Source organism: Harpia harpyja, chromosome 13 (assembly GCF_026419915.1).
Source record: "Harpia harpyja isolate bHarHar1 chromosome 13, bHarHar1 primary haplotype, whole genome shotgun sequence".
Classification (NCBI taxonomy): domain Eukaryota; kingdom Metazoa; phylum Chordata; class Aves; order Accipitriformes; family Accipitridae; genus Harpia; species Harpia harpyja.
In genome coordinates, this window is record NC_068952.1 from 12,788,234 (window position 1) to 12,813,907 (window position 25,674).

General features: G+C 39.8%; 1 protein-coding gene across 1 annotated transcript in view; it reads right to left on the reverse strand.

The window, feature by feature from the left end:
• Window positions 1-25,674, reverse strand: part of HHAT (hedgehog acyltransferase) — a 113,141-nt gene that overhangs the window by 51,482 nt on the left and 35,985 nt on the right. Inside the window, exon 8 of the mRNA XM_052806640.1 lies at window positions 19,759-19,794. Coding sequence (XP_052662600.1) covers window positions 19,759-19,794 — 36 coding nt within the window. The remainder of the gene's footprint in view (window positions 1-19,758; window positions 19,795-25,674) is intronic.

A 25,674-nucleotide genomic window follows, 5' to 3' on the forward strand; every position in this document is an offset into this window, starting at 1 on the left:
AAGTCAGCAACTGGTTGCCAGATGCTCATATATAAATATTTCATTGATACCTTTTTGTTTAGTAGCAACAACTCAAAAAAGCACAGATGGATTGATATTAAACCCAAAATAAATTAATAGACAGATTGCAAACTTGTTTATTACATCTAAAAGAAAGCAAACAAACCATCTTTTTTTAGAGCTCCCTTTCATTTCTTTGTATTAAAATCATGTTGATTAATTAGACATCTTTCAAAAAAAAACCCCAAACACCCAACACTGCTCTTTGAAAATTACAACCAAGATAAACCAGCAAAACAGAGGAAGCCATGTTCACCATCCAACGTACATCTAAATGGAGTCATTTGGGAGCTTTCTTCATTAATTTCATGAGGGCTAGTAGTAAATTGATTACACAGAAAAACAACCCCATATTTCCTTTAATGTTGATCATAAATTAAAACCAAATCAAAACGTAGGAAAAATAAACATGCCTAAAAAAGGATACTGGCTTGAAAAACTTCTGTCATTTGTTTCAGGACTACTAAAGTACATCTCTATACTTTACAGAACATTTTGTTCAAAAGACAACAGTAACAACATGGAACAGTCTTACCTGGAAAGCTCTCAAGCCTGCTCTGGGGACTCAGCGTACTCAGGTGGCTTTCTGAAACACCTCTGCACTAATGCAGGCAGCATGGGGAACAATCAGGAGGAGCTAGAAGTCTCTGTGCAGTTACATGACCGGAGTGCTGTGACAGGCTCTTCAGGAAGGACAGCATGGGAAGGCCAGGAGGGGGACTTGCCCAATATGTGAGAGAGCAGCTGGAGTGCATGAAGCTTTGCCAGGGATGGGTGTCACTGTACTGGGTATCTGCTGTAGACCTCCTGATCATGAAGAAGGAGATAAGGCCTTCTTCAAACAACCAGAATAACCCTCATGTTCAGACCCTGGTCCTCACAGGGGACTTCAACCACGCCAATATCTGCTAGAAGGACAACACAGCAGCCCTCAAGTAATCTAGCAGACTTGTGGAGTGCATTAACAACAACTTCCCAACACAAATGATCAAAGAACCAACAAGGAAAGGTGCTCTGCTGGACCTTGTACTTACAAAGAACTGGCAACAGATGGGAAAGTCAGAGGCAGCCTTGGCTGCAGTAACCATGACGTGATGGGCTTGAGGACCCTGAGAAGAGGGAGCAGGGCAGAAAGCAGGACCACAGCCTTGGCTTTCAGGAGAGTAGAGACCATCCTCTTCAGAGATCTGTTTAAAAGAACTCCATGGGATATTGCTCTGGAGAGAAGAGGGGTCCAGGAAAGCTGGTTGATATTCAGGCATCACCTCCTCCAAGCTCAAGAAAGGTCCATCCTGACAAATAAGAAATCAAGCAAACGCAGCAAGAGGCCTGCATGGATGAGCAAGGAGCTCCTAACTGAACTCAGACATCAAAAGGAAGCTTACAAGGGGTGAAAATACTAATTTCACTGTTAGTCTTCCAGGGTCTTATGAGTCTGAACTACGGGACATTTTGATTGCTGATTTATTTTTAAATGATCCTTCCGACAAAACTAGGACCTACTGCATGCACCTCTGGGCAGACTTTTGCATCAGTTCTTAGGGGCAGCATCGGGACCTAAAGTCACATAGTTCTTCAGAGAGAAACAAAATCTTTATTTCTATAAAACATATAAAAACAGAACAAAAAGTCTGTTGATCTCAACACAAACATGAGGATCTTTTTCAAGATAATTGTATGCATTTTCAAGGTCTGAAGCTGTATGTTACGAGGACACAAACAACAAAGGACAAAATGCTGACCCAACATCATGGCATTAACAACTTTGTTGTTTAATAATGAGAAGAAAAAAAAAAAAATCACTTTACTCTTGTGGAAAGTGGCCTAACATTTACTCACACATATGCACAGTTATTCACATGTTACTACACTTTAAAAAAAGTTCTCCTCTTGCTATAAGCTGGCATAAAATGTCAAGTCAGCAATTCTGTGCACTGATGCTATAAATGTTTGATATCTACAAAATAAGTCATAACAATGTTTCCTACATACTGCCCTCAAGAGATTCCATAGGATACAAGAGGAGTCAGCATGCTGTGACCACTCTGCACAGGTTCTGAAGGGTCTATGCTACTTCAGTGAAATGATTATCACCCAGTCAAGATGTATGCTGCCTCTAAGACACTGATCATAACCAGCACAAAGATATGTTGGCTTTCTGTGATTAAATGATTTGTCAGTCTGATCCCAAAAATGATTTGTGCACCTACAGCTCTAGTGAAAGCGTGTAACTCCAACGCATTTGCTTCCACAGCTGAAGCATCTTAATGAAAGCAGTCATTATTTTTGTAATTTACTTCTGAACTCTTCAGAGACACCATCAGCTGAAGCGAGGCACTTCTGCCTGAATATTGCTTTCTGAGCCTTTTGTTATAAGCCATACGTAAGGTGAAAGAAATTTGAGAAAAATAATTTCAGACTTTCCCCATTGATTTGGTCTGTGCACTTGACAGCACTTCATAAACCTTTTGTCACTGCTTCTTGTTTGAGGTGGATCAAGTTTTCATCTTTCCTCAGTTCAACAGAAGAGGAGGAAAAAAACATTTAAAACAGCAATGTGAGGTACAAAAATAATTTGGAGAGGATCTAAGGGCATCTATGGTACTAGACACTCACTTTCTGAAAATGACTTCTGAGCACTATGCCTCTGACCTGCACACCCTTCTCTAAGCACTGTCCAAAAAGCAACAAAGGTTAATGTTCTGTAATACAGATACTTGCCTCCTAGCACCAAAGTATCTTTTAACTCAGTAACATAAGGCAAATAAGACCATGTCTACTTTGAGCAATCTATATATCACTGTACAACATCTGCAGTTTTGTTGGCACATGCCATAACATTTCTTCACAGATTGTGCCCAGAAATTCAACCACAGACAATTCAATCACAACTTTTCACTTAGTTATAGCTATGCTAACTTGCCACTATTAATTTTTGAGAATCAAAACCCAGATGAGCAAGCTTGATACCACATCTACAGGAGAGTACAAATAACAGAATATTGGCCTGCAGGAGCAATTTCTGCCTGCTGTATTCAACACTTTGTCCCTATTAAGGCTATTTTTTATACAGAAGTGAAATACTGATGGCTTCTATACAATTTCTTTACTTGAAGTCAGGGCTTAATTCCTACCTGTTATAACAATTCCTGTAGGCAACTGGAAACCTGCATAAGACAGAATGGCCTGCACTACCATAAACTAAAAACCAAGGTAAAACCATGAATAAGAAATCACAAAATTATTCATTATAACTTCTGTTCCTTAACCACTGCTCTCAAGTCATGCAAAGCTCTCATCAGTTTAAAACCAACATAACTTCAGTTCTGGAATCAGGAATCAGAGGAGACGGGGAAAATCTTGCAAAGGTGTGTATCTCAATGAACTAGAATTGTTGCCCATAGAAGCAGGGACAAGAAGTGATGGAAATCCTGGCAACAGTAATTCTTAAAACCAGACTGAGTGCAGTACAACCAGTACTGTAATAAACAACAGAGTAATGCTCCAGACCACTGGAGGACCAATAAGAAGTTATTCTCCAACTCCAAATTACAGAAGTCAAGGGACAATAAAAGCATTCAGGTAATAGAAGTCTCATTGTATCTAATCACTGAAACTAAGTTAATCCAAGAAATAAAATTTGGTTTTATATTACTGAAATTGATTGTTTGTTTGACAAAAATTAAAAAGACCACTAACCCCTTCTATCGAGTTTAAGCTTAATTACTGTCATGCCAACATACAGAGAATAATCTTGAAATAATAGTCCAGAATTAAAATATGAATCTGAAGCATTGTCAAATTTTTACATAGGTGTTTCTTAAAATTGTCTCAGAATATGTAAAATATGTATTTTGTATTTGCAATTGTTATTTTGTGAGGAATTAATTAGAAAGATAAATTATACCTAATAGTGGTCGTCTTTCTTTCGGCACTTCTATTGCGAAAGGCTAACGATTTCTAAACATAAAACATTATTTCCTTTCACATTCCTTTGTGTCAGTTCTGTAGATTCAGCAGTGATCAGCTCTGTGAAACCTGCCTGTATTTTGACAATAGGCTATATGATCCAAAAAGTAAGCCACACCCCCCCATTTAAAAACGGCTCAGTGACTGCAAATGCCAAGAGAGCGCAGAAACTACTCCGAGAGTTCAAAAAGAACAAAGTACTGCAGGTAGTCCCCCCTTGGAGGGCATTTCACCTACATGGCAGCAATTCCAATCTAAGCCTATGGAGTCCAAAAGCCAGTGCACGCTACAAACCATCACACATGAAGATGCCACTCCTGACTCCAAAAGTTCACGAACCACAAATTGAAGACAGTTTACTACCTACAAGGCTTGACCTAGCTGTACACACCTCCTCACTAGGTGTGCATTGCTGACTGCTAGCAAAGACAGAGTGCTTGGCCAGGGAGAGCTCTGCTCTGACCCCACATGGTTGCTCTTGTAGTTAACTTTTGCTCTAACCTATGAGGTTCCCCAAAGGAAGGCCTCCCAAAATCTGAGGAACTAAACAAGACTCCAGGTGACCTTCATTTCTTCAAAGTGGAGGCACTGCCTCCCATTTAAGAATCTCCTCCCTGAAAGGTACAGTAATTTTCTCAAATGATGCTTTGATCTTACGCAAGTTAGCACTCATATACTTGAAATATCAATAAAAAACTCAAATGACTGCTTATCTGTCTTCCTCATCCAGCATTTCACAATGAAAAAAAGCCATTGCAAATTCGAAGATTCCACTCCTCAGAAATGCAAAGATGTATTTAGTCCAGTCACGGCTTGCTACTAGTGTTACATACAGTTATTTGGTACCACTTTATTCTTGCAGTGCTACCCCAAATAAAGAGTATGAATGCAAACTCTCTCTTTACATTGATCATACAAATATTGGTCTATTGGTTGTGACTAGATAACCAACAACTTAAAATACAATTTTTATGGGTTATTTTGTTGGTTCAGTTCAAATCACAGTGAGGGAAAGAAATCAAATATCAAAAACATTTCCAGAGAGAGGGAGAGAAAGAGGATAAAGCAGGTTTCCATGGTTACTTTGTTAACCATCTCCATTTTGCTGTTTACATAGTTTAAAAGCTACAAGACACTATAAACAAGAAGAAATTAAATATTTATTAAAATCTACATTACAGAAAGCTCCCACCATGCCATGTCTGTTTCAACAGCTGACTGTCCAATGAAGCTGTAAAAGATGCACTGCCATCTACTAGTTGCTGGTGCTATCAACTATATTATATAGGACAAACCCTTATTGAACATGCACAGAGGAAGCCCTTGACTCAAGTTCATTTACTAATATTTCACCTGTAATTTATTTGCAGTAGAAGATGATCCCTTGCCTTGAGAGCAATGATAAAATTTCAGGTGTCTCACTTGTAAGTAAATGCTCTTGCTTAGCTGTCAGCTAAAACTAACCGACCACCAAAGGCTGCTCTCAAGCTCTATCCATTTCAACAGCTGCAGTTTTCATCATTTACTTCTAATGCAAAAGAAGTTCCTCTTATCTTGAGTCATCACCCTAAATGAAAGGTTAAGTGCGTATAACAGCACTTTTCAGCAAAAGTCATCTAAATCAGGTCATTTTTATTTTGATTTCCTGGAAACTTTTATTTTAGCTAGGCTTCTTATTGTTTGGGGGAGGAATGACAAATAACTCTGTGATACCACTAGTACTGGGAAGACTTCAGACTCACACTCAAAAGCCCAGAAGTTCTATATGGAGTTCCCAGCACAGGAAAGCCTGGAGGTATTTTGAAAGTCCTGAGTATTTGGATATCAACTTCATTCAGTTAAGAGGCAGCACTCAGCCTTAGGTCCTGTATGCACAGTCATCACACAGCAACAAAGTTAACTCCAACACTGAAAGCAGTCCTGCAGTACTCATTTCAGTGGAAGATGGTAAGTAGAATCATAGAATCATTTAGGCTGGAAAAGACCCTTAAGATCATCGAGTCCAACTGTTAACCTAACCCTACCAAGTCCACCACTAAACCATGTCCCTAAGCACCACATCTACATGTCTTTTAAATACCTCCAGGGATGGTGATTCAAGTAGTACAGTACAGTCTATTTAAGTAGCACACGGAGACCAAGACAGACATATTTTTCTAAGAAGCAATGTTTTTCCTGCTGTGTCCTAACCAAAAAGTGTCCTGGAAACTGTTGTGCAGCTTGAACACTATCAGCCTGTCCATCATCCTCCAGGCAAACTTCTACATTTCACTGTTGCTGTGTGTTTGCAAAAATTTCTTCATTGTACACATTTATTTTTCTTTTAGACAATCTGTGAATCCTGCAGAGGTCAGTTATCTCTTCTCCATGGCAGGATCAACTCTACTTATGTTACTCTTGAACAAGATTTGTTCCTGAGTTGTTATACTCTGAGGGCATTCAAATGAGAAAATTTATCTGAGCAACCCATGGCCCATTTTGGCTCCCCTTTTCCATCCATCCAGAAAAGATATTTTATATATTTAATATATATTATATATATATATATTTGAGTTTGGCATAATTCAAAGAAAAACACTACTGAAGTTTACATTCTACTGTTAACTCCCTATCACTGGTCAAAAAACTAAGGTCAGTATTTGAAACTACTCTGCCTCACTAGCACATTGTAAATGTCTAACACTTAATATTTTCAGAGCAATAGTCTAATCCAGATTTGAAAAGCAATTCATTGTACCAAAATGCTAGATACATTTTGAAATAATCTCTAAATCTACCAGAACTGTCTCTGAAAAGCACTAGCACATGGAATACCATTATCCTTATAGCTAGAGGATATAATGTTCATTATGTAACATCAGTATTCACAAAAAATAGTAGGGCAATACTTATTACTTATACATCCTGATTCTCTTTACATCAGTCAAGGTAGAATTCTGCTTTATCTAATGTTTTTTAGGTTTGGGGTAACATCACATAACTCAGGCAAGCAAACTGCATTTTGCTCTTCACATAGAACATAACAGCAGAGGCTGGCTGGAAACTGGAGTTAATTTTCAAGCGTCCAGCTATGTTGCTTGCAAGAAATGCTAAATCTTCTCCAGGAGAAAGCAAACAAGAACTGTATAACAGCTGATAAAAAGTATTATCCTTTGGTTGCCATGACCTTAGCTTGTTCTTCAGCGCTGCATGGAGGTACTGCAATTACATTTTTGGGACATATTAGGAAGCCTACAGCATGCTACTTTACTTCTTATTTCAGACAGTAAGATAGAGGTCTGAAGGTTTTGACCCCTCATTCCTTCAAAAATATGAGTTCTACCCAACTATTTACTTGTGACCTTCAAGATGGAAGTCTGCATGGGATTGATTCACATGGCCCAATTTCTTCAGGAGCTACAGAAGGAGTGTTTCCCCTTACACTGCATAACATAAACAACATATATTTGCAAAGATGCTAAGTGACATAGTTTATACGTGCTTTATTGATTTTTACCTTAGCTGCTTAAAAGACCAGTTTTTACTACAGTTCCCTATTTACATTTATAATCTGGTCAAGTAAATGCAATTAAGAGCACACATACAGACTGCAAAAAATCACATTTCCTTTTTTTTTTTTTTACCCTATATTTATATCTGTGATAGAATGATTCCAAATCCAATAGTTACTTCCTGTCCTGTTTTATCATCTGTTCTTGGTGTTACATAAAGAGCTTATACTAAATATCAACATTGAGCACTTATATAGCATTCTTAATCCATAGATCTCAAGCATTTTACAAAGGATGATCATCATCCTGCTTCATCTATTAAAAGAAAAAAACATTAAGATCTTCAGAGTGAAATTTGGATCTCACTGAATTCCCACAGTCCACAGTAAAGCTAGGATTACACTTTACATTGCAGTACCACTGGTCAGCCAGAACAGCACCCATATCTGCAGATGGATCCCAGAACCTTCCGTAACACTGGGGGCCTGTGATTTGCACTCAGCAATCCCACATGCCACTTCAGCACCAATTCAGAGAGAATATAGCTTTCAACACAGATCTTACTCAGCTTGACATTCACTAAAATGCTTCCCATCCCACACAGGCAGCACTTTTTTAACAGTGCACTCTACCTTCTCCCGGGTGTCCTGCTTACAGCTCTAAACACACTAACGTTGCCATCAGTGCTGTAAATAACTGCAGTCAAGTCCTCTACTCAGGCTTTACTACTGAAATCAATACTGCTGCAGACAGATACACAGATATCAAGGTCTAATGCTGCCGCTCAGGTGTCTCAAAGTATTTTTACCTCCACACCAAAACCCTCAAATCATCTGGTCTGTGGGTAATTAGGTATGAGTTACCAGGCCTCCTGCCTTCATCCTTTCCTCCCCTATTTTAGATGTTTCTCATGCCCACTCTTTGCACCTTGCTCTAAGCTAGATGTTTAAACTTACAGACTTTCTTAACTCTAAACTCTCCTGGACTATTCAGAGGACCTAGAACCAAGTATTGGAGCTTGGAGGGACAAGGACTGAAAGCAGACAGGGTACTAACCACCACACAGGTTACTGGGGTATCGATCTGATTGAAACTGCTGCATGGTACTGCACAGCCATAAAATAAGCAGTAATGCGATCTACTTCAGTAAGGCATCTGATCATGTACTATGCAGACGTGACTATCTGAGAAAATTTTGTAATTTAGGACTTCAGATTAAAGTTAAGGGGTTATTGTTTTGACACGCTGTATCACAACCCCCTCAAAAACATTCTGGACCCAGGCAAAGTCAAGCAAGCTGACCCTGAGCACAAAGATGAGCCAAAGAGCCATGACCTTCAGGAGAGGATTCAGAACACTTCAGTCCCCAGAACACTCCACACAATAAAGTAGCCAAGGAAGAGAAGCGCATGCAAGCTTTCCTGCCCACGGGGACGAAGGGAGTTGTTCTGTATTCCACCGTGCTAACCCAGACAGGTTATTCTGAGCAGCTGTTCCTAGAATCCCATGTTATAAGAACTACCTACTGTTGGAACTGGTACTTTCAGGAAGAGAAGGCACAAAAGCAGAGGAGGTCACATAACAGACTGCATCTTCTGGGACGCACGTTTCCTAGAACAGGACCTTCTTCCAAGAACCATAAAGGCAGCCTCATGGACTCCCACGCCACTCCCTGAAACATATGCCATGCAGAGAAAGACGTTATAGAGAAAGCACAGCTTAGACGTGCAACCCGTCATCCGTTCCCAAGCGTAGCTAGGTCCAAGTGAAGTACAAGCGCAGAAAGACAAACTGCAGCTCTGCGGATGTCGCCAGGCAGCTCCTCGTGCCTGCGTTTAGGTCGAGTACACTCGAGCGGGCTCCAGGTGCCGCCGGTTTCTGACCGGCCCGGGGCTGAGGCACCGCAATCCCCCACGGCGAGACGGCAGCCCCGCAGGCAGCGCCAGGGCAAGGCCGCCCCCTGGCGGCGGCCAGGGCCGCGCCGGCGCAGCCGCCCGGCCGGGTCCTGGGGCGGGCCCGGCTGAAAGTGGCGGCAGGGGCGGGAAACTCGAGCGCCCTTCGGGAAGGACGGCTCCCCGGGGACGGCTCTGGCGCTGAAGCAGCAGGCAACCCTCGTAATTTAAGGGTTTATTTTCTCCTGCATGCGGCAGGGAAAACAGGGCAGGAGGTTCGCAACACGTTCCTTTTTAAGGGGGAGGATGCGAGGTAAGTAACCTCAGAGCAGCAGCGATTCAGATTATAAAGGTTTAGTCTGAATCATGTGCTGGCTAAGATGTAATTTACGGCAGCTGTGCTGCATACAACTCATTTACCAGAAGCTGGGAGTAGAAAAGAATGCTCTTTTCATCCTATTTTTTCCATGTTTTTTTCCAGCACCGGTCTACATCTTAATTCCAATATACTCCCACGCAAAAATAGCATGCAGCTTACCGAAACACATCTAAAACATAAAACATGAAATAACTTTTGAGATTGAAGTTTATACCAACCACATCCTACTGTTTGGAAGTTGTGACCGTTTCTCTTAGCACGCCAAAGTACAAATATGGGTCACAACACATGGAAGAAAGACAACATTACAAGCGAGAAAGACGAACTAATAGAAAAGAAAACAAACTTAAGCAGAAATCTGTAAATTTATACTCTGGGTCATATAAAATCCTTATACATGTGTTTAGCTTTAACTACAAGTGCTTGGTGGAACTGGAAGCACTACATAAATAATACTTTTTAAATATAAATAACATCTTACATATTCAGTTTTGTGACTCTGAAATACAGGTTGCTGCAGTTACAAAAGACGCAAAGTCCCTCAGACTGAAATCACATGTAAACTCCAGCCAAATTCTGGCCCTTATAGTCAAAGTCAGGGACAAAAATGTTCCTGTGATATAATTTCCTGGACTTCACAAAGAATAAATTCAGAATCCTTACAATCTCAGGTGGTTCAACACTCCTGGGCACATACTTTCTTCTATTATATTGAAATACAACCTTTGATCCAGCTCCATTAAACTACTCAGTAAAATTATTTAAAAGCGGCCTGAACTGAATCTCAAAATACTTCAGGTTCCACAAACAGCGCATTTCTTGCTCATAGATAGTAACTCAAACACCCTGCAACAAAAATAACAAACTGTTTTAATTCACAGTTGCAACACATAAACATGATGAGATCTGTACCTTGTTAATCCCGACTTCCCCACTCCAACAGTTTAAGTTAAATGTCACATTTACATAACATTTACATAAAGATTCGGTTTTGTTTATACAAAACCCAGCCTTATTTTTGCAACATGCTGAATGCTAATTCATTATGTAACAACAGATTGTTTGCTCTATTAAAAAAAAGGTTTAATTCTGAGAAGGTGTTTGAGAGACTGCAGTTGCTCTGAAGCCATTTAGCATCATTCTTCATTACTGTCTGATCAAGTTTTTTGGGTTTGTTTTTGTTTTGCTTGGTTTTTTTTAAAACAAACTTGAGTTTTTTGGACACTGTCCCACCCTAAGAAAGACACCCTAACTGATTTTATACACCGTGGTCACTTGTACAGTTCATACTTAGCCCCGTACACACACAGCAGGACATTGACAGAGCCTCCCACCGCAACACACGGGAGTTTAACTATGGACTTCTGTAGCAGGGAACCATCTGGAGACGTGAGCCGAGTAACAACCGGACACCGATACGGTTAAAGTTGTTCTCCCTTTATTGCCCAAATAGCGTGCTTATATACCTTGTCAAGCTAAACATCAGCTGTCCACGCGCCAAAAGCTAAAATATAATTGGTTATACTATCTCTGTCCACGCGCATAAACATAGGACACAATTGGTTATACTAACTCTGTACACGCGCCTAAACATAGGACACAATTGGTTATACTAACTAAAATATGCGAAACTTGTCTCAGCCTAATTGATTAAGATAAACTGCCGAATTGAGGTTCTTCGTGCCAAGTTCCCTTTATCTTGGAATGTGCACCTGTGTTCTTCTAATTGGCATCTTTCTTTTTTTGTCTTCTTGTTTATTCTGTTCAAGGCCTTCTAAAGGCGTCTGGAATACTTTTGCGACCGTTAGCTAAATATGTGTCCGCAACAGACTTCAACAGTGGTAAGGCTGGATCTTGTAGCTGGGAACATTTTAGAAGCTTCCAAGCACTGTCCAGTTTGATTTTTTTTTTTTTTTTTTTTTTTTTTTTTACTATCACTTCAGTGTTATCACTGCTTTCAACAGGAGCACAATTATACTGGTGCTGACCCCTTCAAAAATTGCCAACACCAGCAAACATTGCAAAACTTTCAGCACATCTGAAAGCAGAGCTCACAGCAGTCTGCGATGCAGATGGATGTAACTGCAGTATTTTGTAAAAAGAGCTACAGGTTTCAGCTCCTTCACGCTGGGGTCTCTATGGATAGATTGATTGCTGTTCTCTTCTGTATTTTAGAGCTTTAAAATGATTTTTGCAGAAATCCTAAGGCCCTATATTGAAAGTAAATTTAAACAAGAAATAATTCCTAAGCTAATACCACTACCTCTTCACAGTAATAAAATAAACACTTTAACCTTAAAACTACTTATAGATTAGACACAAAGCCAGTCAATCACATCTAGTGATTACTACAATTGCTTTTATTAGCTATAAGACTACATACTTGGGTTTTCAATGTGCTAACTTAATCACAAAATTTCAAATAAGTCTCTACAAAGGCTGTCTCCAGCACATCACAAGATGTTCAAAAGATGGCAAGAATCACTTTTGTTCTTCCTAGCTCTCTGGCTAAGGAGGTATCATTACAGTGGGGCTTGTTTTGTCCAAAAGGATGTTTTTGTAATGTAACTTGGAAACAGCCTGTTTCTGCATTAGTCTGCTCTAGAAGCTTGTTTCACAGCTGAACACCCTTGACTGAAAACGCTGCTTCTGCTACTTCCACTGGCTTTATCTGCACTGCTCCAGAAGAGTACAGTCATCCAAGGGAGTCAAGACTGGTGAATACTTGCTAGAGCCTCGTGCCCTACTAGTCCTCGCCTGGTTTAAAGGCTAGGGATTGGAGGCAGAAAGGACCCCAAAAAGAATGCAAGTACAGCAGTTGCACATATCCTACACACAGTGGTCCCACCTGCACGTGACAAATTAAGTACCAGCATCACTGGATCCTTCCCCAGGAAGCATATCAGTAGATTTAAGTGGAATGATGCAGTGCATCACTTGTGTCTTTTGCAGTTTTTACTCTGTACATTACTTTGATTATTGCTGATAGATATAAATTGTTTTCCTTCATCCAGATACATCGCTGCTAAATCAATACAGCACTTTTGTGCCAGCACTGATCCAAGTGAGAAAAATGAGATAAAGATATAAAGTTGTCATAAGACATACCACAGGTAACGCTAAATAAGAGAGCATTGACTATTCAGTGGGTCTCCCATAGATGCACAGGCCACACATAAGTCAAACACATCTGCTCCAACCAGTCCTGCAGGACTCCCAGGCAAAGCAGTACAAAGATTGGCAAAATTGTTTAGGATTAACCTCATTTGGAATAGATCAGCCAAATCCATGCAATGCAGAAATTGCCCCTTGGGGCGCTGTGTTTTTCTCAAGGTGTCTGAAGGAAGGTGAGGGCAGCACCGTGGCCATTGTTTATGGCAAAAGACTAAGGTTACATGCTGACTAAAAGCATAGCCTGAAAAAGAGAAGGGAAGTCCCAAGGGTAAAAGCTACTGGGGAAATACTAGGGGACTGCGTACGGCACAGGAAGACCAAGTTGGTGTACTTGTATCCACACCACCTATCAGAAAGGGTCTGTGGTGTGAACGATCCCCAGAACCACGCTCAGATTTTAAGCAGGGACATAGGTCTCTTCAGCTTGGGATAGCTTGAATATTTTTGAGCTTTTCAGTAAGTCTACACTTCCCATAGGGGTTAATGCTTAGATAGTGAGTGACTTCTCACCATCTCGGTAAAGAGTTGTTGTCTTTCAGAGGGAAGTGTCTGCAGCTTTAAAAAATTTGACCTCACAGGAACTAATCTCAGTGGTACCTTTCTGAACAGAGTAGAACAACTAGGAAATAAATTTTACTTAAACCAGTTATCAGGTAAGTTCATTAACATTCTTTTGGGTAGCATGGAAATATGTAGGGTCCTACGGTATTTCACAGAGAATGAAAACAGGAGTTGAGCCAGCTGATGAACAGACTTTTCCTTACCTTCTTTCATGAATGTACCTTACTTAGAACCATAATCCCTCTTTTGCCATGGAACCATTCTGCCCTGTCGTGGTTTAACCCCAGCCAGCAACTAAACACCACGCAGCCGCTCACTCACTCCCCCCCACCCAGTGGGATGGGGGAGAAAAATCGGGAAAAGAAGCAAAACCCGTGGGTTGAGGTAAGAACAGTTTAATAGAACAGAAAAGAAGAAACTAATAATGATAATAATAACACTAATAAAATGACAACAGTAATAATGAAAGGATTGGAATGTACAAATGATGCGCAGTGCAATTGCTCACCACCCGCCGACCGACACCCAGCCAGTCCCCGAACCGCGATTCCCCGCCCCCACTTCCCAGTTCCTACACTAGATGGGACGTCACATGGTATGGAATACCCCATTGGCCAGTTTGGGTCAGGTGCCCTGGCTGTGTCCTGTGCCAACTTCTTGTGCCTCTCCGCTTTTCTCGCTGGCTGGGCATGAGAAGCTGAAAAATCCTTGACATTAGTCTAAACACTACTGAGCAACAACTGAAAACATCAGTGTTATCAACATTCTTCGCATACTGAACTCAAAACATAGCACTGTACCAGCTACTAGGAAGACAGTTAACTCTATCCCAGCTGAAACCAGGACATGCCCTTACATGGAGGTGCCCCATTTCTAACTAAAAATCAACAGAGGTGGCAACACATACTAAACTTTGATCCCAGAGCTAAACTATGCCTTGCTTCACTTAAGAAAACTAGAAAAGGGGAAGATTTTCAAGTGTTGCATTTGGAGAACCTTTGCACAAGGTAGTAAGCTAAACCTAAATAACCTGCAACTTGAAACAAGCTAAAGTAATTGCAAACCATGGGGTGAGCTGTGAGCACTGCTAACAGATGGACACCTTTGGGAGACATTGGGGGTGCACAGTCCTGCGGCTCTTTTCACAGCCAGATCTGTACTGAAATGAGTATGATTCACACTTTTCCCACAGCACAGCAGTGCTGAAAGTGTGGAGATTTTTCAAAAGGATCATGCCTCCAGAAACTGTCATTCTTCTCCACTGCCCTCATCAGCATTGCCCTAAAGGAAGCACTGTTTGGCATTAGAACAGTAAATATTCTCATATGTTCACAATTTTATTTCATCCAATGCCCTGTTCTCAGCACTGGATGAAATGCCTGGATAAAATAGCTTCAGTGAGCAAACAGCACCAGGCAGCCTCTCTCTTGCTCTTTACCCTCTAAACTGCTACCCCAAAGGCTATTTTTATGCATCTTGAACTCTGAAAATATACCCATTGCTCCATTCTGAGGATGCTTAGATTTAGGAGGAACAGGGTTGTTTTTCCTGTAGTCACAATGAAAAAATTACTATGTTTGTATAGTGCTTGTGTGACAAATAACATGGATCAATAATTTTGCTGATCTTAAAAGAAGTAACAAATACTTTCTTTTATATCATTGTGTGAAAACAGTGGGCAAATAACCTTCCAAGTATGGTAGTACATTTTTAATGGATAGTATCAAAACTCAGTTTTCATCATGAAATTACTGATCTTTCCCCCATGAACTTTCAGGATCCCTGCTTCAAACATTATGGTATAGCTAACAAATGTTCAAGGCCCAGACCCCGACGTACTCAACTGCACTTTAGTTTCACAGTAGTTCCAGGATGCCACCATATTTCAGCATGCAAGTAAAGTGATCAGAAATCTAGTCCTACAATCCAGTTCAGCCCAAGCCAGTAAACACCACATAATTAGCCATTTCAGTATAATACACACTTTTCAATAACAAATACATTTTAAAAGATGGGATTTTTAAACCTAAGCTATCTTAAAAACCATATCAGAAGCATAGTTCAAGCCACAGCTAGATGGATGGACAGAAATTATTTTATATTTATTTTTTGCTAAGAACACAGAAGCAGCTGTGTGGCTGTAATTTGTAAAAGGAACTAGGCCTTAAGCCTCATTGTTTTAAGACTATTCATATTAGACATATAACTAATGATTAGATATTGGTTTAGATATGATTAATAGAATGCAGGTCCATATAAAACAATATCTATGAGCTGCATAATTGTTCTATGAGACTCCCTCTTCATGGATGACTTAGAATTCAGTCAAGCTGAATCAATAGAGGAAGGATCATACATCTTAGACCTAAGACATGGGAGTAAGTGATTAACTTTAGAACAAGATAAATTAATAAAATAACCTGAGTAGTTTCTTTAGAAATTCATAGGTACCTTTGAAGTGTAAGAAGATAAGTGATGATGGTGACCAGAGACTTTCTGCCTGTTACCACCAATCTCAGAAGAACCGAGACATGAGAATGGAGAATGGATGAGATAAGATGATGAATGATAACGATATGAGAACAGAGAATCGGCTGGAAAATCACAGAGACTTTGGATTGGGACAATGGGTGGCAAAAGGGTATATAAGATTTGGAAACTTTTGGAAGTGCGCCATTCACTGCAGTGGTGGCCCAACTCTGAGTTGTTAATAAAGCAAACCTAGAGAAACCCACGGTTGAAAATTCTTTAACATAATTCTCTGTCATACTTCGTGTCATGCTTCCCTTGGGCAAGCCATTGACTGTGTATTCCAGACTATGTACAGCCCTAGTCCCTTCAATCAGCATTTTAATAAGTAATTGGGCACAGATTGGCCCTTTAGCAGAGACTGGTTTTAGTTTTGTTGACCTTGCATTTTATATCTGAAAGCATCATACTGGGTTCCCTGTTCCACTGCAGGGTGGCGTCCTTATATTTAAATCAATATAACATCTCTTGAACATTTTAAATCTCAATTCATAGATTTTTCAACACTTCCTGCAACTCTGGTTTGTTTAGGGTTTGATTGGGTTTGGGTTTTTTTGCCCCCACTGTTGGTATTTCACACATAGAAACCCAAACTGTGAAGAGGACCATGTATGACATACTATATGAACACAGAAGAAGAATATGGAATCATAGAATCATTTAGGTTGGAAAAGACCTTCAAGATCATCGAGTCCAACCATCAGCCATGCCCACTAAACCATGTCCTGAAGTACCCCATCTACTCAGTTTTTGAATACCTCCAGGGATGGTGACTCAACCACTTCCCTGGGCAGCCTATTCCAATGTCTGACAACCCTCTCAGTAAAAAAAAATTTTTCCCAATATCTAACCTAAATCTCCCTTGCAGCAACTTGAGGCCATTTCCTCTTGTCCTATCTCCAGCCACCTGACAGAAGAGACCAACACCCACCTCACTACAACCCCCCTTCAGGTAGTTGTAGAGAGCGATAAGGTCTCCCCTCAGCCTCCTCTTCTCTAGACTAAACAGCCCCAGATCCCTCAGCTGCTCCTCATAAGACTTGTGCTCCAGGCCCCTCACCAACTTGGTTGCCCTTCTCTGGACACGCTCCAGCAACTCAATGTCTTTCTTGTAGTGAGGGGCCCAAAACTGAACACAGTACTCGAGGTGCGGCCTCACCAGTGCCGAGTACAGGGGAACAATCACATATCTGCAAGTTCTTAGGAGCATAGATTGTCTAAACAGGCAAAACCAAAGGCAATAACTTTCTAAAGGTCACGTGGCAGACCAACAGCAGAGATGTAACACCAAGTCCTCTGTTTCCTAGTCCAAAAGACACCTACTAAACAAAGGAATTTTTTTTTTTTTTTTTTCAGTTAAGGAAACCTAAGCAAAACTCATACTGCTACAACAGAAGGGAACAGTTTTTCCTCCTTAGCAGTAGAGTTAGAGAGAAAGTATCTGATGGCTCCCCAAGTTGTTAACAGGGGTAGGCGACAGACTGAGAATGAAGTATTAAAGCTGTCGAAGGTTAGAGCACCACACCGCATAGAACCCACAGTTGGCTTTGAAAAAATGACACTTTAGTCAAAGATGACATTCAACTCATTCAAATTCAATGGCTATTTACAGTCCAGGGATTGCATGAGTGTAACACTCCAATACTGCATCTTCACAGGATGTAAAACAATGCAGTATAAGAAAATAGTATGTTATGACATTCTTTGTATGAAGCAAGTGAAAGCATGTTTTGTGGCAGAAGCATTACCAGGGGCTCAAACTTAGTACATCAATGCTTACCATGATTCTATTCTTGGTTAAGTAGTTGTCCACATTCCCAGGAGACTTTCTTGTGCACTGTATTCCCTTTACAACAGTAGCATAATTTTAAACCATTTCTTAATATGATGATTTCCATTTCTTATATGATTATTTAAAAAAAAAAAAAAAAAATCAATCCGCTGGTCAAAACATAAATGAGACTGATTTTGTAGAACTGATACCAGAACTTAAATACATTCAGTAGTCTAAAAACTGTATCTACACACTGAAATACATATATCTTCAGCAATATTGACGCTACGGCTTTAGTGAGGAGAGCTGTCTGTTAAAAGCTGTCATGTTACATGCAAAGAAATACATAAAATAATCCTAATGTTACAAAGCCTACTGCTCAAAGGTTATGAGATGTCAGGTTGGGGGTTTGCCTGTGCAACCTTAGAACAAACCTAATTTTCCCCATGACATAGGCTTTGTGTGTCTTGTATCTTTCATGGTTTTTGTATTTAGTTTAAACCACAAAAGCATGGTGTTCAATATGATACTACTCAGTATTCTTCCCTTTACGATACACCCTTTGTATTATTGTCCAACTGGCACCCAGACTTTGGACACAGAATTACCATTTTTTCCTGGATTTAGCCATAGCACTGATAATCTAGAGGAGCTGAATCTGAAAGGGGTATACGTAGATACTTCACAGGACAAAGTGAAAAGAACACTTACAAGTGATGCTGAGCCTAAGGCAGAGAAATGCTTCTAGACATTTATCATTCTGTCTGGAGCTGTATGCTTCTTTTACTAGCTACAGTCAAGAGCAATTAGCAGGGTTCTGAAAACATTAGAAAATACATGCTTCAAGTGAGTGACCAGAGGAGCAAAAAGCAATCAGGAGCAACCAACTTGTTTGAGCTCTGGGAGCCTGTGAATCAGTGCCAAAAACCTCTGCATTAAGGCCACAAGGACTCATGAGTGTGAAGGCTTAACAGAGTCTTTATCCAGAAAATATGACAAAGTAGCCTAAATGAGTTCAGTAGCAAGGCCAAATCAAGGGAAGCCTAACATCACCTGATCCTTATGGTGGGACCCAAACAGCATGCTCTGGCTCACATATTGGGTTCATTCTTCCAAGGTAAAAGTTCTTCACAGGTGGATGTTGCAGCATTTTAGTGGGATGAAATAACTGAGAGAATAAACTCTCTAAGGGCCTAAAGACCATGGCAAATTTAATCTTTCATGGTAAATATCACACTTCTTTGTAAAGATCAGTAGATAGTGATAGGTATGTTATTAAAAATGATTGCAAACACATATTAGTGAACACCTCTGTCTTTGCTCACACAAAAGAACTCCAAACAGCAAAAACAGTTCCTCAGTGTAGCATTCAAATGCATTAACCTCCCTTTTCTTGTTGAAGTGCTCTGCTTTAATCACTGCATTCCTCTAAATGTCAGACAAAACACAACAATTATTCCACTTTTCTTATTCATCTTCAGAACATAGTCCAACCCGTGCATCGAATCAATCAAGTTTTCTGTTGAGAAGATAAAACTCCCCTCCACAGTCACAGTTTTCTATAAAATTCAAGCCTTTATTAGAAGGTATGAAGGTACTTGAGTAACCAGTGGAAAAAACTTGAAAAAGTTTTTCTTCAGTATAAGAAAAATTAAGATTTCCTCAGGAATGAATGGAACACTGCCACTGAAGTTTCCTGAATCAAGGTTTTCCTGAAGGACACCTGAGGAGGTTCCTTAGCGAATAACACTGGGTAGATATCCAAGCCAAATAGTTAAAGTTTCTCAAACTAATATGTAAATGGAAGATGAAAGAGGATCTTGCCATAGAAAACATCAAGTAGTATTGAGTTCATGTGGCTATCTCTACTGATAACAATGGAAATGCTTTTTAATATGGAATTGCAATTCAATGTAAGTATTAGCTTACCTGACAAGAAAGCGATGTAGCCCAACGTCAAAACTTCTGTAAGAAAAAAGATTCACCATATTTTAATTATTAAAAAAAAATACTACTCTGTTGGGTATTGTACGAACACTGTATTTCAAAACAACCAATAATACCAAAGGTAAATATAAAACTACTGGAACTGATAAAACTGAAGCAAAAGTGTAATACACAACTTCCTTTCTGTAATGACATGTGAAATTTAAGATCATCATCATATAGAAAGATTTAGATGCATGTTAAAAAGCTCACAAATTCCTTGTTTGAGTATTTCTTCAATAAAGCAGTAACATTCAGAGTAGTATAACGCACATAAAGCATAAATTGTGTGTATTCTGTTACTGGAAATAAGTTCTTAAGCATCCTGATGACCAGTGAGTTTGCATGTTTCCTGTCATATGCAGGGAGGTCCTCTAAGCAAAACTACTGTGAAATCCTTCCTTTCTCCTTTTCTGCTCTGTACTGCATTAAAATGCAAGTGATTGCTGTGAATTGTCTCCATGATACAGAATAATCAAAGAACCCCCTTATGTCTCCTTCGGATAGACAAAATACACCGAAAAGTGGGCTTTGCAAATGTGTTCCACTCAGATCAGGTGAGGAAAAGAACTTTGAGGACTTTTGACAGCAAGTACAAGTTAGATCACACTAAATTACAGAACCATGCCCGAAAACTTCAGCATTAACAACATACATTGACAGTGCCAGTGTTTTCCTTTTCTGTTTCCTCCATCCCTCAGCCAGCTCAGGAGAATCAAGCTCATGAACAATGTACTAGCAAATCCTTGACACTACAGGAAGGTATCTGCTGATTTGAGACATCTACCTAATACCTGAACTATATGGCAGTTTTATAGGACTATCAATATAATCCCACATTAACTGTGTACATAACAGCACAATTAGAAAACGCAAATGTCTTATTTCCAGCGCTAGGCTTGCTCTGAAATGGGCTTACATTATGTACACGGAATACATTTTGGTATATACTAAGCTCTTGAGCATCCTGTTCCAAAAAAACCTAATTGATCATTTGAGTACAACATGATTTTAACAGTATTGCTTGCAGCATGCTGCCTTCTACCTGAAACAGCAAGAGAAGTCATCAGATAGTTAACACCATCCTGATAACAGCAGCTAGATAAAAAGCTGTAGAAATTCTAGGAGTTAACAGGGAGGTAAAGTCCACTGGTTCAGCAGGGTGGAGAGGAGGGGAGTGAATTTCTCACTCAAAAGATGCCTTACAACAGAAAAAAATATTCTGCCAGGAACATGCACATGGTCATCATTAAATCTGTATTTTCACATTCTTTTCCTAAAATCATTCCCCATTTTACATTATTGTTATGTTACTGTGTAATTATACTGCATGAAGTGTATGCAGTTATTTTTCTGCATTCCTCCTGCCTAGACACATACTGTAATTTGGCTCCCTTCTTCACTAAAATATTAATATCTGTGTCATACAGACAGTCCTTTGTATCAGAGCTGCCCACAGTCTGTATTTATAGCTCTGAAACCCTTTTATTCCTACAACCAAGCACTTCAGTATGTTTGTGCTGGGATGGGGAGAAGAAATTTGTACAGTTCCAGGGAACAGCTGTATGCTAAACAACCATCTTGCACATCTTCAGCCAAGCTCATCTTTTCTCAAGTTCTCCCAGCTACTCTCTGATGGCAATGACTGAATCTGCTATCATCTCTGAAGGGACGCAACAACAGAGCTTCTCGTGGACAGGGACGTGGATCATAAAAGTATCACCACTTTTGACAGAGAACCAAAAGCCAAAGGACTTGGTCTACAATGAGCATGGAAACTGAATGGTTCTGCTAACTTCAGATGATCAGAGCTGAAGGAGGCTGAGTTGGACAAAGATAAGGCAGAGTAGATTCAGACAGGGAGGGAAAGTGAGACAGTTTGCTGTGGACTTACATGCCATCTTTTCTCTCATTTTTCACTCTTTCCAAAACATAATGCACTTGCTATTAAAAAAATATTTATAACCATTTCATATCGGCTTTAGCTATTAAAATATTTCCACAAAATATTCAATAAATATTGAAAATGAACATGCATTGAACCAATTTATTAAAAAAAATAAAAGGAGGAAAAAAGATCAGAGCCGCACTAGGTATATCTCGGCATAGATAAACAGGCCCCATTATTCCTCAGTTTGATGCTATACTGATACATTGCAACTGACTATTTAAGATCCTGAATTCTCAACAGTGTAAGTAGTCATTTAAAGATGTAACTACACTATGACCAACAGAACTACAAGAATATGCAGTAGCATCAGAGTGTGCACCTAGATCTTAAAGACACCTCAGGACAGCACCATTGAATAGTTCTAAAAGCAAGAACAACAAGGCCGAACAACTTCAAACTGTAAATGGGAGAAATAGTTGCGTTACTTAAGGCTATGGATATTGAGTACATACACTTCTAAGCACCTAGGATAATGAATAGAGACATTGTACAAGGCAAAAATACTGAAAAGCTAGGATAACGAGAGGCTGGTTTTGACAAAACACTACCACAGACACTTTCAGCCATTCTGCTTGTTCATATTTAAATACATACTGCATTGAAGTCTACAAGTGAAGTGAAAATACAGTAAAGTAGCAAGGCAAACAGATCTGGTAGATGTAATTAATCCCTCCATTCTCAGATGGAAAAGTTAACAAGGGGTAAAGAGGGTTTATATAGCAGTGTTCAGACTGCAACTTGGGGGTAGAATAAGCAACTTCATTAAATGAAAAAAGAGAACAAATAATCGCACTGCATTTGTATTAAAAATTTCATAGTGATCCCTTCAATGTCACAGGAACCTACCCATCAGGCATGACAGGATGCCCCCCCAATTAACTCAGATTTACAGCTGCCATATGCACATGGGCATGATTATCTACTGCCTATAAAGTACACCCACATTTACTTGATATTGCAATATAATTTATAATCAACTTCATTCAGCTTGTTCAATCCTGAGCTTCTCTGCAAAATACAGGATTTATGTGGTAGACCTTTAGGTGCCATTTAGGGTGCCTCAGTTACATAAAAGTTTCACAAACACTTTTTGAAATCCTGTAACAAGTACAATTTTTTGAAATGAAGGTTTTAATTAACATCTAAAACAACAAGGGAAAAGATATCCGTAGCAATACGAGTAAAAAATTATTTGCCAGTTAAGTTCTCTATACTGCTCAAATGTCAGAAGCAATATAATGGTGGGGTTTTGGTTTCTTTTTTTGAGAAATAATGGGTAAAATCTAGTTTATCAGATAGTAATGGAAGTCTTTGAAGAAGGCAAAATCTTGACTAGTGAGTGGAACAATAAAGGGGAGATATACTTAACCTCCATTTTGTAATCATGTTACTGCAGACAATTTGATATCTTTTCTTTATAAAAAGTCTCAATTCTGTTCCTCTGAACAGCAGTTTTGAATCACAGTTCTGTATGCAACTTCAATGCTTTTGTTAAGCATAGAAGTTCTAGTTTCTGATACATTTCAACAAAAGATTATACATATAATTCTTCCTAACCAAATTCATCTTTTCCCATTACATCAACTAGAAAGATGACCAACAATATACATATACTAAACGAACAAGGACCTTTTCCAAAATATAATCTTTAAAATCTCTGCCTGCAAGCACAAATCTCTCTCCTCAAGGTGCATTTTCAAAATTATTTCAGACACGCAGCTTCTGCTTTGAAAGCTAAGTGCATAATGCAACAAGCTGCCTCCAATTTTACATTCAGCACAAAGCTGATGGGGGGGAGAGGAGAAAGAGTCCTCTTCTATAGAAAAGATATGAGAAGGCAGAAACATGCTGGTATGAACCACAGTCAGTACCAACAGCACATGCACTGAAATTTTAATCCTGATGATTCCCAGAAAAAAATTACAAAACCCCTCTTTTTGTCCTCAGGATGCAAAAAGGCATATATACATATCTGAAAGCCAAATGAGCAAAACTGTGACAAGTTTCTATTCACACTGCAATTAGGGTATCAGAGAAGCCAGTCATCTGTTTCCCCCCTGTCATGGGTACTTTGGACTCCCTCTGAGATTCCCATCTGTCCAATTTCCTTATAGTTGGACCTTATTTTGAAATCCTGTGCCTACCACTTGCCACTTAAGAGTGCTGTAGTGCATCGTTCTTGAATTGTATCTTCCTATTGCAGGCTGATGCATACCGATATAAATCAGGATCAAAAACTGCTCGACATTCTCCTAGGAGCTGGTTTGCGCTTTCCTGGCCACATGCCCTGAGCTCAGCACAGGTCAGCAGACAGGGTGGCTCCCAAGTGGAGCTACAGATTGACATGCAGCGACAGACTCTTGTTTCCCGAGCGTCACTACCCAAATGCCCACCCTGGTCAGCACTCTTTATAAGCACGTGTTATCCAATGGATCGTTTATGCTCCCACTTTCCAAAAAGCTGTGCCTTCCTTTAACTGAGGTCTAAACTCTGGCTCTTCAACAGAAGAGTTGTGTGAGCCTTTAGTATGCAACTTTTAAATTCAGTGAAGTTATGCCAGCCTATGTTACTGAAGTACCCGACCCCACACCTACCTAGATGAAAACTGCCACACTCATTAGCTGTTAGGGACTACAATTCATGATTCCCGTATCATAGCTAAAGGACCACAATCTCACAACAAGGTTTGATTGTGAGACCTCATTCCCAATGACTTACAGCATAAAAAAACCAAAAGTGCTGAGCACGTGTCAGGATCATGTGAATCAGTTTAAGGTTAAGCTCATTACCAGAACTATTTTTTATGAAACTAATTGCAGTAATTTGAGTTGCCAAACCCTGATTTTGTATATCCATATTTTTAAACCATGTGCTGAAGAGAAACCAGCACAGCTTTGTTTTCTGTTAGTTCCTCCCCAGGACTGCTGGGCTGCACGCTATTCCTGGAAACGAAGTACAACAAATCATGCAACACGTGGCATAATCTGGGAAACATTTGGCTAACCATGGACTACAGCAAAGATGCCCACTGCAAGCAGGTAGTACATTACCACTCTGAAAAGCAGATAGTGGCACGATTCTAACTTTGGGCCCTACTTTCAGGGGAGTAGATCTAGGTAGATAGTTTTCCATTTGTAAAGAGTTCAAAATCAGTAACATAGATGGAGACAGGTAAATGTGATGCTATGTGCACAGAGACTGTATTGCATTGTAGACAGAAATATCCCAGGCACCTTAAAAACAGTCACGCTGCCACTGGTACGTGAACACTTTCGAACACAGAAGGGAATAGTGTAATTTCTATATGCAGGAAAGGAGTTAGAGCAGCAACAATACCCCACATTTTGCTGGAGCAAACAATATAATAATTGCACTTATATCTTTTCAAATCAGTTAGTCTAGTTGCCATTTATGGTGGTGATGAAATCCAACAAGTGGGTTATTATAGCTTCAGTACTCTCTACCCTGTGGGTATTCACCATCTCTTACAAGAAACATTGTAGTTGCTGCAATGTTTCAACACCAGTTCTCCACCCTTCCTTTTACAAATGTGGCTAAACTTGACATTAGAAAGTCTAAGTCATTCACATATCCTCAGAGTAGCCCATCCTATTTAACTATAGAACAGTGTTTGCAAGACCAAAACTTCCATTAGCAGTCTTTGCAAATAAATCTAGCATTTTGCCAGCGAGCTGCTGGCTAAGAATCTCTCCCACATCAGAACATTTTGCACTGGAGACTGAGAGGTCACTGAATGACAGCTGCTTTCACTGACACAGTGCTCTCAAGTTGCTTCATTGTCCCTCTTTTTCAAGCAATGGCTTACAACAGGGATGCCCAAAAGACTGTGTGAATCAGAATTCCCCTGACAGATGCCCCTCCATTTAGCAGTTCTATACTACTTTTCT